At 39.5% G+C, this 12,819-nt stretch overlaps 1 protein-coding gene and 1 pseudogene across 1 annotated transcript; both read right to left on the bottom strand.

Annotated features, from left to right (window-relative positions):
- Positions 1-5,388: 5,388 nt before the first annotated feature.
- Taar7d (trace amine-associated receptor 7D) lies at positions 5,389-6,465 on the bottom strand. The gene has a single exon (NM_001010838.1). It carries the CDS (start codon positions 6,463-6,465, stop codon positions 5,389-5,391), a length of 1,077 nt encoding a protein of 358 aa, NP_001010838.1.
- Gm15136 (predicted gene 15136) lies at positions 11,883-12,456 on the bottom strand (annotated as a pseudogene).

Genomic DNA, 12,819 nt, shown 5'->3' with positions numbered 1-12,819 from the left:
GGACATAAATAACTCCCTTAAAGAAATACAGGAGAAGACAGGTAAACAGCTAGAAGCCCTTAAAGAGGAAACACAAAAACCCCTTAAAGAATTATAGGGAAACACAATCAAACAGGCAAAGAAAATGAACAAAACCATCCAAGATCTAAAAATGGATAAAAAAACAATAAAGAAATCACAAAGGGAGACAACACTAGAGATAGAAAACCTAGGATCGAGATCAGCAGTCATAGATGCAAGCATCACCAACAGCATACAAGAGATAGAAGAGAGAATTTCAGGTGCAGAAGAAACCAGAGAAAACATTGACACAACAGTCAAAGAAAATGCAAAAAGCTGGTAACCCAAAACATCCAGGAAATCCAGGATACAAGGAGAAGACCAAACCTAAGGATAATAGGTATAGAAGAGCGTGAAGATTCCCAACTTAAAAGGCCAATAAATATCTTCAACAAATTATAGAAGAAAACTTCCCTAACCTAAAGAAAGAGATGCCTATAAACATACAAGAAGCCTACAGAACTCCAAATAGACAGACCAGAAAAGAAATTCCTCCTGTCACATAATAATCAGAACAACAACAAAGATAGAATATTAAAAGCAGTAAGGGAAAAGGTCAAGTAACATATAAAGGCAGACCTATCAGAATTACACCAGACTTTTCACCAGAGACTATGAAAGCTAGAAGATCCTGGACAGATCTTATACAGATGCTAAGAGAACACAAATGCCAGCCCAGGCTACTATACCAAGCAAAACTCTCAATTAATATAGATGGAAAAACCAACATATTTGTTGATGGTTTGTATATTCTTGGGCCAGGGAGTGGCACTATTTGGAGGTGTGACCTGGTTGGAGTAGGTGTGCCTCTGTGGGTGTGGGCTTAAGATCCTCACCCTAGTTGCCTAGGAGTCAGTCTTCCACTAGCAGCCTTTGGATGAAGACATAGAACTCTCAGCTCCTCCTGTACCATGCCTGCCTGGATGCTGCCATGCTCCTACTTTGATGATAATGGACTGAACCTCTGAACCTGTAAGCCAGCCCCAATTAAATGTTGTTTTTACAAGACTTGCTTTGGTCATGGTGTCTGTTCACAGCAGCGAAACCCTAACTAAGACAATATTCCATGGCAAAACCAAATTTACTCAATATCTTTCCACAAGTCCAGCCCTACAAAGGATAATAGATGGAAAACTCTAACACAAGGAGGGAAACTACACCCTAGAAAAAAGCAACAAAGTAATTTTCTTTCAACAAACCCAAAAGGAGGCAGCCACAGAAACATAATTCCACCTCTAACAACAAAAATAACAGGAAGTAACAATCACTTTTCCTTAATATCTCTTAACACCAATGGACTCAATTCCCCAAAACAGACATATACTAATGGAATGGATATGTAAACAGGACCCAGCATTTTGCTGCATACAGGAAGCACACCTCAGTGACAAAGACAAATACTACCTCAGAGTGAAACGCTGGAAATCAATTTTCCAAACAAATGGTCCCAAGAAACAAGCTGGAGTAGCCATTCTAATAATGGATAAAATTAATTTTCAACCAAAAGTTATCAAAAAAGATAAGGAAGGATACTTAATATTCATCAAAGGAAAAATCTACCAAGAAGAGTTCTCAGTTCTGAACATCTATGCTTCAAATGCAAGGGCACCCACATTCATAAAAGAAACTTAACTAAAGCTCAAAGCACACATTGCACCCCACACAATAATATTGGGAGACTTCAACATCCCACTCTCAGCAATGGACAGATCATAGAAACAGAAACTAAACAGAGACACTGTGAAATTAACAGAAGTTATGAACCAAATGGATCTAACTGATATACATAGAACATTTCATTGTAAAGCAAAAGAATATACCGTCTTCTCAGCACCTCACAGTACCTTCTCCAAAACTGACCATTTAGTTAGTCATGAAACAGGGCTTAACAGATACAAGAAGACTGAAATAAACCCATGCACCCTATCAGATCACCATGGACTAAGGCCAGTCTTGAATTCCAACAGAAACAATAGAAAGCATATCATACTAAAGGGTATGGGACACAATGAAAGCAGCACTAAGGGGAAAACTCATAGCTCTAAGGGCCTCCAAATAGAAACTGGAGAGAGCTTAAAACAGCAGCTTGACATCACATCTGAAAGCTCTAGAACAAAAAGATGCAAATATACCCAAGAGGAGTAGACTACATGAAATCAAACTCAGGGCTGAAATCAACCAAGTAGAAACAAAAAGAACTAGACAAAGAATCAACAAAACCAGGAGCTGGTTCTTTGAATATTAACAGTTGAAAATATTAAAATCATGTTGTTTAAAAAAAGGTTACATTTGTAGAAGGAAGGAACTATTATCCACTTTCCATAATATAAAACGAAGAAAAAAATGTCTACCATTATTAGTCACTCATCTCACAATTAGCTAGATAAGAAATCTATAAACATCCTATAGAAACTTGTAAAATTAAAAAAAGAATATTTAGCAAAAGAAAAAAAAAAGAAAAAATGTTTTCTCCAAGGGGGTTTCATAGGGGAAACAAACTGCTTTTAAGGGTATTCTGCATGCCCAGCAGCAGATGGTCAACAGAAATGGAACTCAGTAGCAATTTTGGTAGTCCCTTGTCTCATAGTGTCATGTCAGATTTTCTCTTTTTTAAAATTTTAACTCTTTAAAATTTATTTCACACACACACACACACACACACACACACACACACACACACACATCATTGTGCTTTTTCTTGGGCTCCTTCCCTTCTGTTTTGTCCTATTCAGAGTTGTTTTGTTTCATTTTATTTAATTTTACCTTATTTTTTTATTATTCCATAAATGCCTGTTTGTTTTCTAGTAAGAGACAGAAATGGGGTGGATCTGGATGAAAGGCGAGGTAGGGAAGAACTGGGAGGAGTAGAGGGAGGGGAAACCATGGTACAGATATATTATATGAGAAAAATATTTTAATCAAATAAACATGTAATGAAAAAATTGGGTACAGAGCTAAACAAAGAATTCTCAACTGAGGAATACCGAATGGCTGAGAAGCACCTAAAGAAATGTTCAATATCCTTAGTCATCAGGGAAATGCAAATCAAAACAACCCTGAGATTTCACCTTACACCAGTCAGAATGGCTAAGATCAAAAACGCAGGTGACATCAGATGCTGGTGAGGATATGGAGAAAGAAGAACACTCCTCCATTGCTGCTGGGATTGCAAGCTGGTACAACTCTGGAAATCAGTCTATTGGTTCCTCAGAAAATTGGACATAGTACTGTCTGAGGGCATAGCAATATCAATCCTGGGCATAGCTCCAGAAGATGCTCCAACTGGTAATAAGAACACATGCTCTACTATGTTCATAGCAGCTTTATTTATAATGGTCAGAAGCTGGAAAGAATCCAGATGTCCCTCAACAGAGGAATGGATACAGAAAAGGTGGTGCATCTACACAATGGAATATTACTCACCTATTAAAAACAATGAATTTATGAAATTCTTAGGCAAATGGATGGAACTAGAAAATATCATCCTGAGTGAGGTAACCCAATCATATAATGTTCATTCTTGACTCTTCCCTCCAAAGGCCATTATCCGTAGCTCCCAGTTACTAGGAACCCCCCCCCCCTGGTGGGGGGGGGGATGTCGCAGGTACTTAATGCCCTGTGGACCTCGATGCTGTCTCAGAGACACCACTAGATCCTAGACCTTCATGGTCACCTGTAGTTTGGAAAGGAGTTTCTATGTAGTTCCATCTTAAGCTTTATTGTGCACCTGCAACTGGAATTAGGCATCTCTCAGTCAAACAAAGACAGAATTCCTGAATCACATTTCAATAGGAAATAAGCCAAGTGTGGTAGCTTAAGCCTCTAATCAAAAAAAGTCAGAAATCCAAAGCTGAGACGGGGACTCCCTGCAGTTACAACGCAATATAGGTTAGTCTGAGCTACAGAGAAAGAATCTGTCTAATATAAAAGTCGAAAAGAGGATTGCATCAGAGGGAAAAATTTACCAGCTTAAAAAATATGACAATAAAAAAGTATACATTAATAACAAGTATTCTTGGAGTTTATCAACATAGAAATAATACCAGCAATCAAGAACATTTCAATATGTATTGACAACTTTTCCAAATATATGGGGCTCAATTTTTTTCTTTACTTTTCCATTATAAGTGGGAATGTTTGCTTGCGAGTCTGTCTGTGCATTGTATTTGCAGAGTCTGAGGAAGCCAGAGTTACAGACAGGTCCATTGTTATCTCTGGTTCTGAGCTGCCATGGAGTGCTGGTAACTGAATCCTTGTCCTCAGGAAGAGCAGTTAGGACTCTAAACTACTGAGCTACCTCTTCAGGCCTAAGTCTTGGAATTTTTGTAATTTCTTCTATGAAACCAAGTAATCCTGAGTCAAATATGGGTTTGATTCTTTCTCTGCTGTTTACTTTCCTGTAGTGTACTATCAAGTGAGTCATGTCTAAAACATGCTGTTGACTTTATCAAAGGCAAATTATACAAGGAATTCAAACCTTTACGGGAGGGGACATTAGAAAGACATCCTGGAAACTGATAAAACGAGTTTACAAGACTAAGAGTTAACTTGGATTTTTATACTTTTGAACACAACGTTAATTAGGCTTTTATGCATATGTTTGAAAACTTCTATACGTCTTTAAAAACATTACAAAATAAGTGAGGGAATCAGCTAATTTATGAATCACAGTGAAAATGAATGGCCACCTTTAAGTCCTTGATTTAAACATATACCAACTTGTACAGCTTTAGAATTGTGGCCTACGTGATGTTCCCTAAAAGGCAGGTCACTGAGGAGATGTGACTGTGACACTGTTTTCTCTTTCTTCTATACACAACTGAGTAGATGTTAGTTAATACATAAACATCTTGGCATATTTTTCTTACCTTAAGAATCATATTTTTAACTGCTCAAAACTTGGGCTCAGTTAATAGAGTCCTGCATATGACTCTATGCTGAGCAAGAAACAGCCCCTAAGAGTCTTGGTGTCTTATTTCCTACTACAAAGGGAATTAAAGACTATATATTCAAATTTGAGGCTTAAAACATTTAACGGCGGTCAACAAATAGAATTTTATAGAGGGCAAGAAAAGGGTCACTGATTCAGGGAAAACAAATGACACAAACCAGAAGGGGACACAGTAGGAAATGGTCAGATCCAAGCTCATCTAATTCCATTACATCTAGAAATTAATTTTACATTTATTGAAAATACAGAAGCTAGATTTATGTGTTCAGGTCCCAGCTGAAGCATAATTCACCACTTAACAGTAACAGGGCTGGGCACTCAGTCTCCCCAGTGATTTTCTGCTGGGAATCTCTCCAATCCCCGACTAAACCAAGAATCTATTCAGGAAACAGGTTGGTGGTTGAGGAATTCTCCCTCAAGATTTTGCCAGAGACAATGAGTTTGATGGCTTTTCGAAACCAAGAATAAAAGAAAGCATAAATCAAAGGGTTCATGGCTGAGTTATAGTAAACGATCCAAACTAGGATTTCATACACATACGTGGGCGTGATGAACCCAAGGAAGGCATCAATGATGGAGTCAATGAAGTATGGCAGCCATGAAAGGAGGAAGGCAGCCACTGCGATGCCCAGGGTTTTGGCTGCTTTCCTTTCCCTCTTGGTCACCCTGTCCTTGTAGCTTTCTGATGCTCTGGCAGTCTGCTTGCTCATCTTCTCAATGTTCTGAGCCTGCTGTTTAGCAATGAGGAAAATCTTAGAGTAGACAGTTATCATCACAAGGGTGGGGATAAGAAATAATAGGAAATTGATGAAGACCCAGGTTTGATTCACTGCGATTTGACACCCACCCACACAGGTGAGGGCACTCACTAGATCCTCCAGCCCAGCATCATTGGCTCCTGTGTAAAGGAGGGAAAAGCTGTAGATGATGGACAGGAGCCAGGAGAAGGTGATGCACTTGCCAGAAACAGATGCAGTAAACCTGGTGGGGTAGGTCAGAGGATCACTGACTGCAATGTATCTATCAACAGAGATGAAGCACAAGTGGAAGAGAGAGGAATAGCAGAATGACCCTTCAAAGCAAGAATGGAATTTACAGTAACTCTCCCCAAAGTACCAGCAGCCCTCCACAGACCTCACCATGCTAAAAGGCATCACCATCACCCCTACCAAGAAGTCAGCACAGGCCAGGGATGCCACCAGGAAGTTGGCAGGAGAGTGCAGCTGCCTGAAATGAAGAATTGATGTCATCACCAGGAGGTTTCCACACACAGCCAGCACAGCCCCAAAGCCAAAGACTGCATAGAGGATGAGGCGAGGGCCTGGAGAGTATGGGCTCCTGACACAGGATCTGTTCAGGTTCTCATAGCACAGCTCTGTAGATGTGGCAGAGAACAGATCTCTGCTCAGGATGCTGTCTTGGTCCCAGGGAAAACTGTCATCACCTGTAGCCATGTATGCTACTCCAAAGATCCTCAGAAAAAATACAGGATGTAATTCCTAGTGCATTTTGATTTCCTGAAAGAGTTTTTCCCTATTCCACAGTAAACCTTCCTAATTCCATGAAGGCTCTTTAAGTCTGTTTTAATTTTTAATCTTTGCTTCATCTATTTTTTCACATCTCAAAAGCACCAATGCATTCTGAGATGCACATTTAACTCTGACCTGCTATTAGTATTCTCAGCCTTATTTAACCTTAATACCCCAAGCACTCTTTACCCCCAGGAAAGTGTCCTAATGAAGCCAAATACAGGTTGTCCCTAGAACCAAATCCCAATGGTGTGAGGTGAGATAAATTGAGAGCTTGCCAATGAACATGATGTTTACACTACAGCTAAAATTTCCTCTGCTAATTGGATGGTGACAACAGACCTTTCTGTATAATGTAGGTGGATGTGACTTCTATTCCCATAGAACTTCACTCAGAATTTGTTGTTTTGTTCATTTATTAGAGATGGTCTTTATCCTTTGTGAGAAATATCATTTATGACATTTCTATTGAAAGTGATCAAAATTCCTGCATAAATGTTTTTTTTCTTTCAAACGTTGGTTTCTGTTATGGAAAGTAGATCTGGAGTCATGAAAACACCTTCCATTTTCCTTTCAGTTTTAATATTTTTGCTTTGGAAAATTGAGCACTTTGACATCCAGAAGTTGTTCATGGAATGTAGCACGGGGACTCTGAAAACACATGCGAGTGTCTTCTCTGTGGGCTTTGTTTGGTTTAAAGGAATCACTGGAAAGATACTGTAAAAATCCAATGTGGAAGGAATGTTCAGAGTGCGGGTGCTTACATATGATTCCATTTTACTCAAGAAATGTGTCTGTTTCCCCCCAAAATACTGTTACAGAATCTCTATACATTCTAAATACAGTTTGTCTTTGGAATGTATGGAAATTGTTAGTATTGTTTGGTTGGGTTTGTTTTTTGTTTTGTTTTTTTCTCGTGTAAATTATACTTTAAATACTTCCCATTAAAATTTTAATAATTTAAGACCATTTTTGCTTTCATCAGCACAAATGAACATGAAACTTCCCCTTTGGCTCAATTTTGGTTATCCTGGCATTCTTATTTCTCATCATCATCATAAATAATAATAATAATAAAATATCAATAATAGTATACAAAACTTGACTTGACTACCTTAACAACAAAAGGATAATACACTTCAAATTACAGTCATGGTTCTATGCTAATAAAGCTACACTTTGATGGCTGGGAGTTTCCCAGTAAGTAGGTACTGGCAGTGCACATGTGGCAATGGGTGTGTGCACCCTCAGAGCCTTGTAATGCCTAGGGGACACGGATGCCCACTCTCCTTTCCAGTGCTTAGACAGAAGAAACAGTGGATTCTCAGAACAAGTGGGCTAGCTACAATATCAGTATTAGCAAGCTGTAGGTTCAGCTGAGAGATTTGCCTCAAAGAATCATGAGAGTACAAGTATACAAGTGTCCCAAGGTCACCTGTAGGCTTCTATACATGTGCACTCACATGTAGACACTCATACAGATGCCAAAAATAATGAGAAGAAATAATATTTCATTCTCTGTTTTATTGTAAACTATCCATTTTATTATTTGAGATGTCTTGCCTATAGTTTATGATTTAGGGATTATTGATTTAGTTTTAATTGTATGAATTTCAGATGGCACCATATTACTTTTTAATATATCTCAGGGGTCATGTAAAATTTCTATAGGTCACAATTTCAAACATTCATTATGGTTTTAGTTTCCATTTCTATGACAAATATCCCAAAATCTACATTTATATTTTATAATATTAATGTTTGTCCAAGAAATTAAACTGATATTTTCCTGTAATATTTGATATCCAAAGAAGTTTATTTTAATTTTATGAAAGATCTGAATAACTTCCTTAGTAGTTTTTAAATAACCCTATACTCCAATATCATTTCTTAAACAATCTATTCTTTTCCCATATCTTATTCTACATTATGGGGTTTTTCTTTTATTAACAACATTGTAAAAAAATATTGTTATTTGTAGGAAATAAAAAGAACATAACTGTATATTATGACACTGGACACACAAAATTACAGATAAAGTGAAAAAGAATTCCACAAAAGACCATCTAGATCATGGAGAAGTTGCACAATGGCTAGGAATACTTGTTACTCTTACAGAGGACCTGTGTTCAGTTTCCATGACCCACATGTTGGCTCAAAATTTTCTGAAAATCCAGTTCCAAGAAATCTAATATTGTCTTCTGATCTCCATTGGCACCAAAATACACTTGGTACACAGACATACTTATAAGAACAGCACTCACATATTAAGTTAATAAATACAATAAAATATTTTTACATTTAAAAGTAAACCTCTATTACAGGAATTGCATCTATTCTCATAGAAAGACATGGATGGGAGCCTTGCATAGACAATAATTACTGACAGAAAACATGAGCATCTAGGATAATTTAAGGGGACTAGGAAACACTGCAGAAATGATTATTTAGTAAACCATATTTCTATTATGACATTCAAGATGATCATACAACCAAAAAGCTACTAGAATGAAGGCTATGCCATGAAACTTAGATGTTATTTCCCCTCCCTGCTTTCCAGCAGCGTGGCCATGGACTATATAACTGTCATGATCACAACAAAATTCCCTGACTATCAAGAGCTTCCTTAATTACAGATTGGGCTGGATTACCATGTGATGAATTAGTAGTAGGTGTCAGGCTACAGCAATAAAGCTTAAATCAAAGTATGTGGAGATGAGTTATAGGAGTTAACCAGCAAAATGTTTGTAAAATAAGGAAAGCTGTTAGGAACTTTTTAAAATAATCAGTGAAGGACCAGATCATACATAGTCATGGATGATCATACATAGACACAGACGATCACACATAATCATAGATGATCACACATCATCATATATTATCATAGTCAGGGATAATCATACATAACCATAGTTGATCACACATAGTCAGAGATGATCATGCAGGGTCATAGATAATCACAAATGCTAATGATTTGACCCCAGCTTTGGTAGCATTTCTTTCTCCTCTTACCATGCTGTCTTAGTCAGGGTTTCTATTCCTGCACAAACGCCATTGTTACCTCCTTCCAGCCTAGCAAGGCTGGCTGTGACCATTCGCCACTTAGGTGGAGCCACCTGCTGTGCTGCTTCTCATCACTCTCCTTTGATGTGCCACTATCTGCTACCTGCCTGAGGCCAAACCGGTTCTCCAAGATTTTCCAGAGTTAGCACAGAACTGACCTTAGAGTTCCTACTAAAAGGCTGATCTGACAACTTCAAAGGAACTTTGCATGACGGAATGGGCCTCCTCTCTTTATAAAGCGTGTTTGCCAACATTAAAGTTGAGTCTTGATCAGAATACTGTCTTGACTCCATTTCTCTCTTTACCCGCCTAGATTCCCTCTTTTCTTTCAGTTCCAAGATGCATCCCAGGCTCGAACCCAGACATGAGAGCTGCAGGCCGGTCCCAACACACCATGACCAAGAAGCAAGTTTGAAAGACCCACAACGTGAGGACTCCCCCACGTTCTGACTCAGGAGAGGCAACACCCCAAAATCACCCACAAGAAACGGTCTTGTTGCAAACTGCAAGAGGATTTTTATTCAAGAGCGCTCTCGGGCCCACGGTCATACACCACACAGGGGTAGAGGACCGTGGCACCCCGAGTAGCTGGGTAAGGGGGTATTTAAAGGAAGAAACCACAACTCAAGGAAGTGGGGAGGGCGTTGTTGGAAGATACCAAAGATACCAGTTAAGAGTCACAAGGAAGTGCAAAGTTACAAGAGTCACAAGGAATACCTGGTAATTGTTAACTCTCAAGACAGCTTCTAAGAGCCCCTAACAATAGCACATTTGCATTGCAGGTTCTGGTAATGGTCAGGGTGACTTTCTTTGAATGAGCGCTCTTTGAACCCAGGAAGCGGGTGGGTGGAGGAATGTCGCTATCTGTTTTATGATTAGCATACCTTTACAAAGGCCACATTCCCAAGCCTGGGCCTAAAGGCCTAGAATTCTGTTTTTACTTTGTTATACTTTCAAGTTGAGGTGGAAAGGGTTTATTCAGCTTACTCTTCCACACTGCTCTTCATCACCAAAGGAAGTTAGGACTGGAACTCAAGCAGGGCAAGGAGCAGGAGCTGATGCAGAGGCTATGGAGGGATGTTACTTTCTGGCTTGCTTCTCTTGACTTACTCAGCTTGCTTGCTTATAGAACCCAAGACTACCAGTCCAGGGATGTCACCACCCACAATGGGCCCTCCCCCTTGATCACCAATTGAGAAAATGCCTTACAGCTGGATCTCATGGAGGCATTTCCTCACCTGAAGCTCCTTTCTCTGTGATAACTCCAGCTTGTGTCAAGTTGACACACAAAACCAACCAGTACACCGTGCTGACTTTCTACATCCTGAAGCATGATTCTCCATACTGGGAAAGAGAACTGGAATTGGTGTTGGGGAGCAGGATGGGCCATCTACGGAATGAGCTAAAGCTTAGGATAATAGAGACTCTATTAGCATGACCCTAGTTAAGACTCATAGCAATAGGGGATATAGAACCTGAAATGTACACCTCCTGTACCCAGACAAGACTTCCAATAAGGGATAAGGACACCAACCCAGCCATAAAATCTTAGACATACAAAGTGTCCTGCCTACAAGATGTTCATGGATAAAGTTGGAGCAGAAATTGAAAGAATGACCAACCAATGACTGGCATAACTTGAGATTCATACCAGGAAAGTGAGAACCCACCTCTGACACGATTATTGATATTCTGCTGTACTTGCAGACTGGTGCCTAGCATAACTGTCATCTGAGAGGCTTCACCCAGTGGCGGATGAGTGCTGATGCAGACACCCATATGCAGCGCTCTGGGAATCTTCTGGAAGAGGGAGAGGAAGTATTGAAGGATCCAGAGAGGTCAAGGACACTTCACAAAAACCTACAGAATCAAGTAACCTGGAACCATAGGGGTCCACAGAGACTAAACCAGCAATCAAAGAGCATGCAAGGGATGGATCTAGGCCTTATAAACATGTGTAGCAGATGTTTAGCTTGGCTTTTATGTGGGAACTGTAATAGCAGAAGCAGGGCCTGTTTCTGACTCTGTTGTAAATTAAAAGATAGAAATCCCTGTCCCATAACTGGGCTGCCTTGTCTAGCCTCAGTAGGAGAATCTGCACCTAGTTCTACTGCAATTTGTTGGGCCAAGGGTGGTTGAAATCCATGGGAGGACACTTCTTCAATAAGAAAGGGAGGTGGAATGGGAGAAGAGGTGGTGACAGTGAAGGACTAGGAGGAAAGGAGGGAGGAAAACCTGTGATTGGGAAGTAAATTAATTTATTAGTAAAAATGATTCTCCTTCTGTGTAACATTTTCTGCCTTTTTAATTTGTTTTTCTAGTCACTATAAAAATATGACTATATACAATATGTAAAATAGAGGCAAGTCTGAAAAATAAGACAATCTATGAATACTAAGCTGTCATTTATATCTTACTGACATCCTTCAATTGATAGTTCCTGAAACCCATGATCATAGACCCTAGTAGAGTCGGGGCAGAGTCCAGGAGATGCTGATGCAAATTTCTGACCCAGACACTGTGAATGAGGTGGGATAGACCAGAGGGTCAGTGACAGCCATGTACCTGTCAATAGAGATGCTCAGGTGGAAGAGAGAGAGAACTAAGTGCTACATCACAACAGGTGTGGAAACTGCAGAGCTTCTTCTAAAGCTCCAGCAGCTCTCCATGAACCTCACCATGCTGAAGGGCATCCCAGAGAACCGCACTCAGAAATCAGAATAGGACAAAAAGACATAGTAAATTCCAGTTGCCTGGAATTGAGGATGGACATCATCTTCAGGAGGTTCCAACCACGGCTAACCCAACCTCGAAGCCAATGACTCTGTTGGAGATAACCAAGGGCCCAGGAGACTAGGATTTCTCCTAGAATTCCCTCAGGCTCTTGTAGAGGATGAGTGTGCATGAGAAGCAGATGCTGTTGCATTGGTGTTCATTTGGACACACGTTTTGAATGTTCATCAATGGCGTAAGACAGACAGTTTGAGTTTTGCCAAAAGTAAGAAAAAAAAAAAACTTCATTAACTTGGAATTAACCTGAGTCCCCCTCGCATCTTGATTTCAGCTTTATTCTTTGAGCCAATAAAGCAGTTGTGGGGTCTACTTAAAACTGTGTGTTCCATAAATGTCATATTTATGGTCATGTTTCATATCTCACTGTAGTCTGCAAAATATATGTTACTTCAGCAACAATTAGTCTTCATATACATCTGCATA

The sequence above is a fragment of the Mus musculus genome, chromosome 10 (assembly GCF_000001635.26).
Source record: "Mus musculus strain C57BL/6J chromosome 10, GRCm38.p6 C57BL/6J".
NCBI lineage: Eukaryota > Metazoa > Chordata > Mammalia > Rodentia > Muridae > Mus > Mus musculus.
Note: the sequence above shows the minus strand (reverse complement) of the source record. Positions and strands in the feature narration are given on the sequence as shown.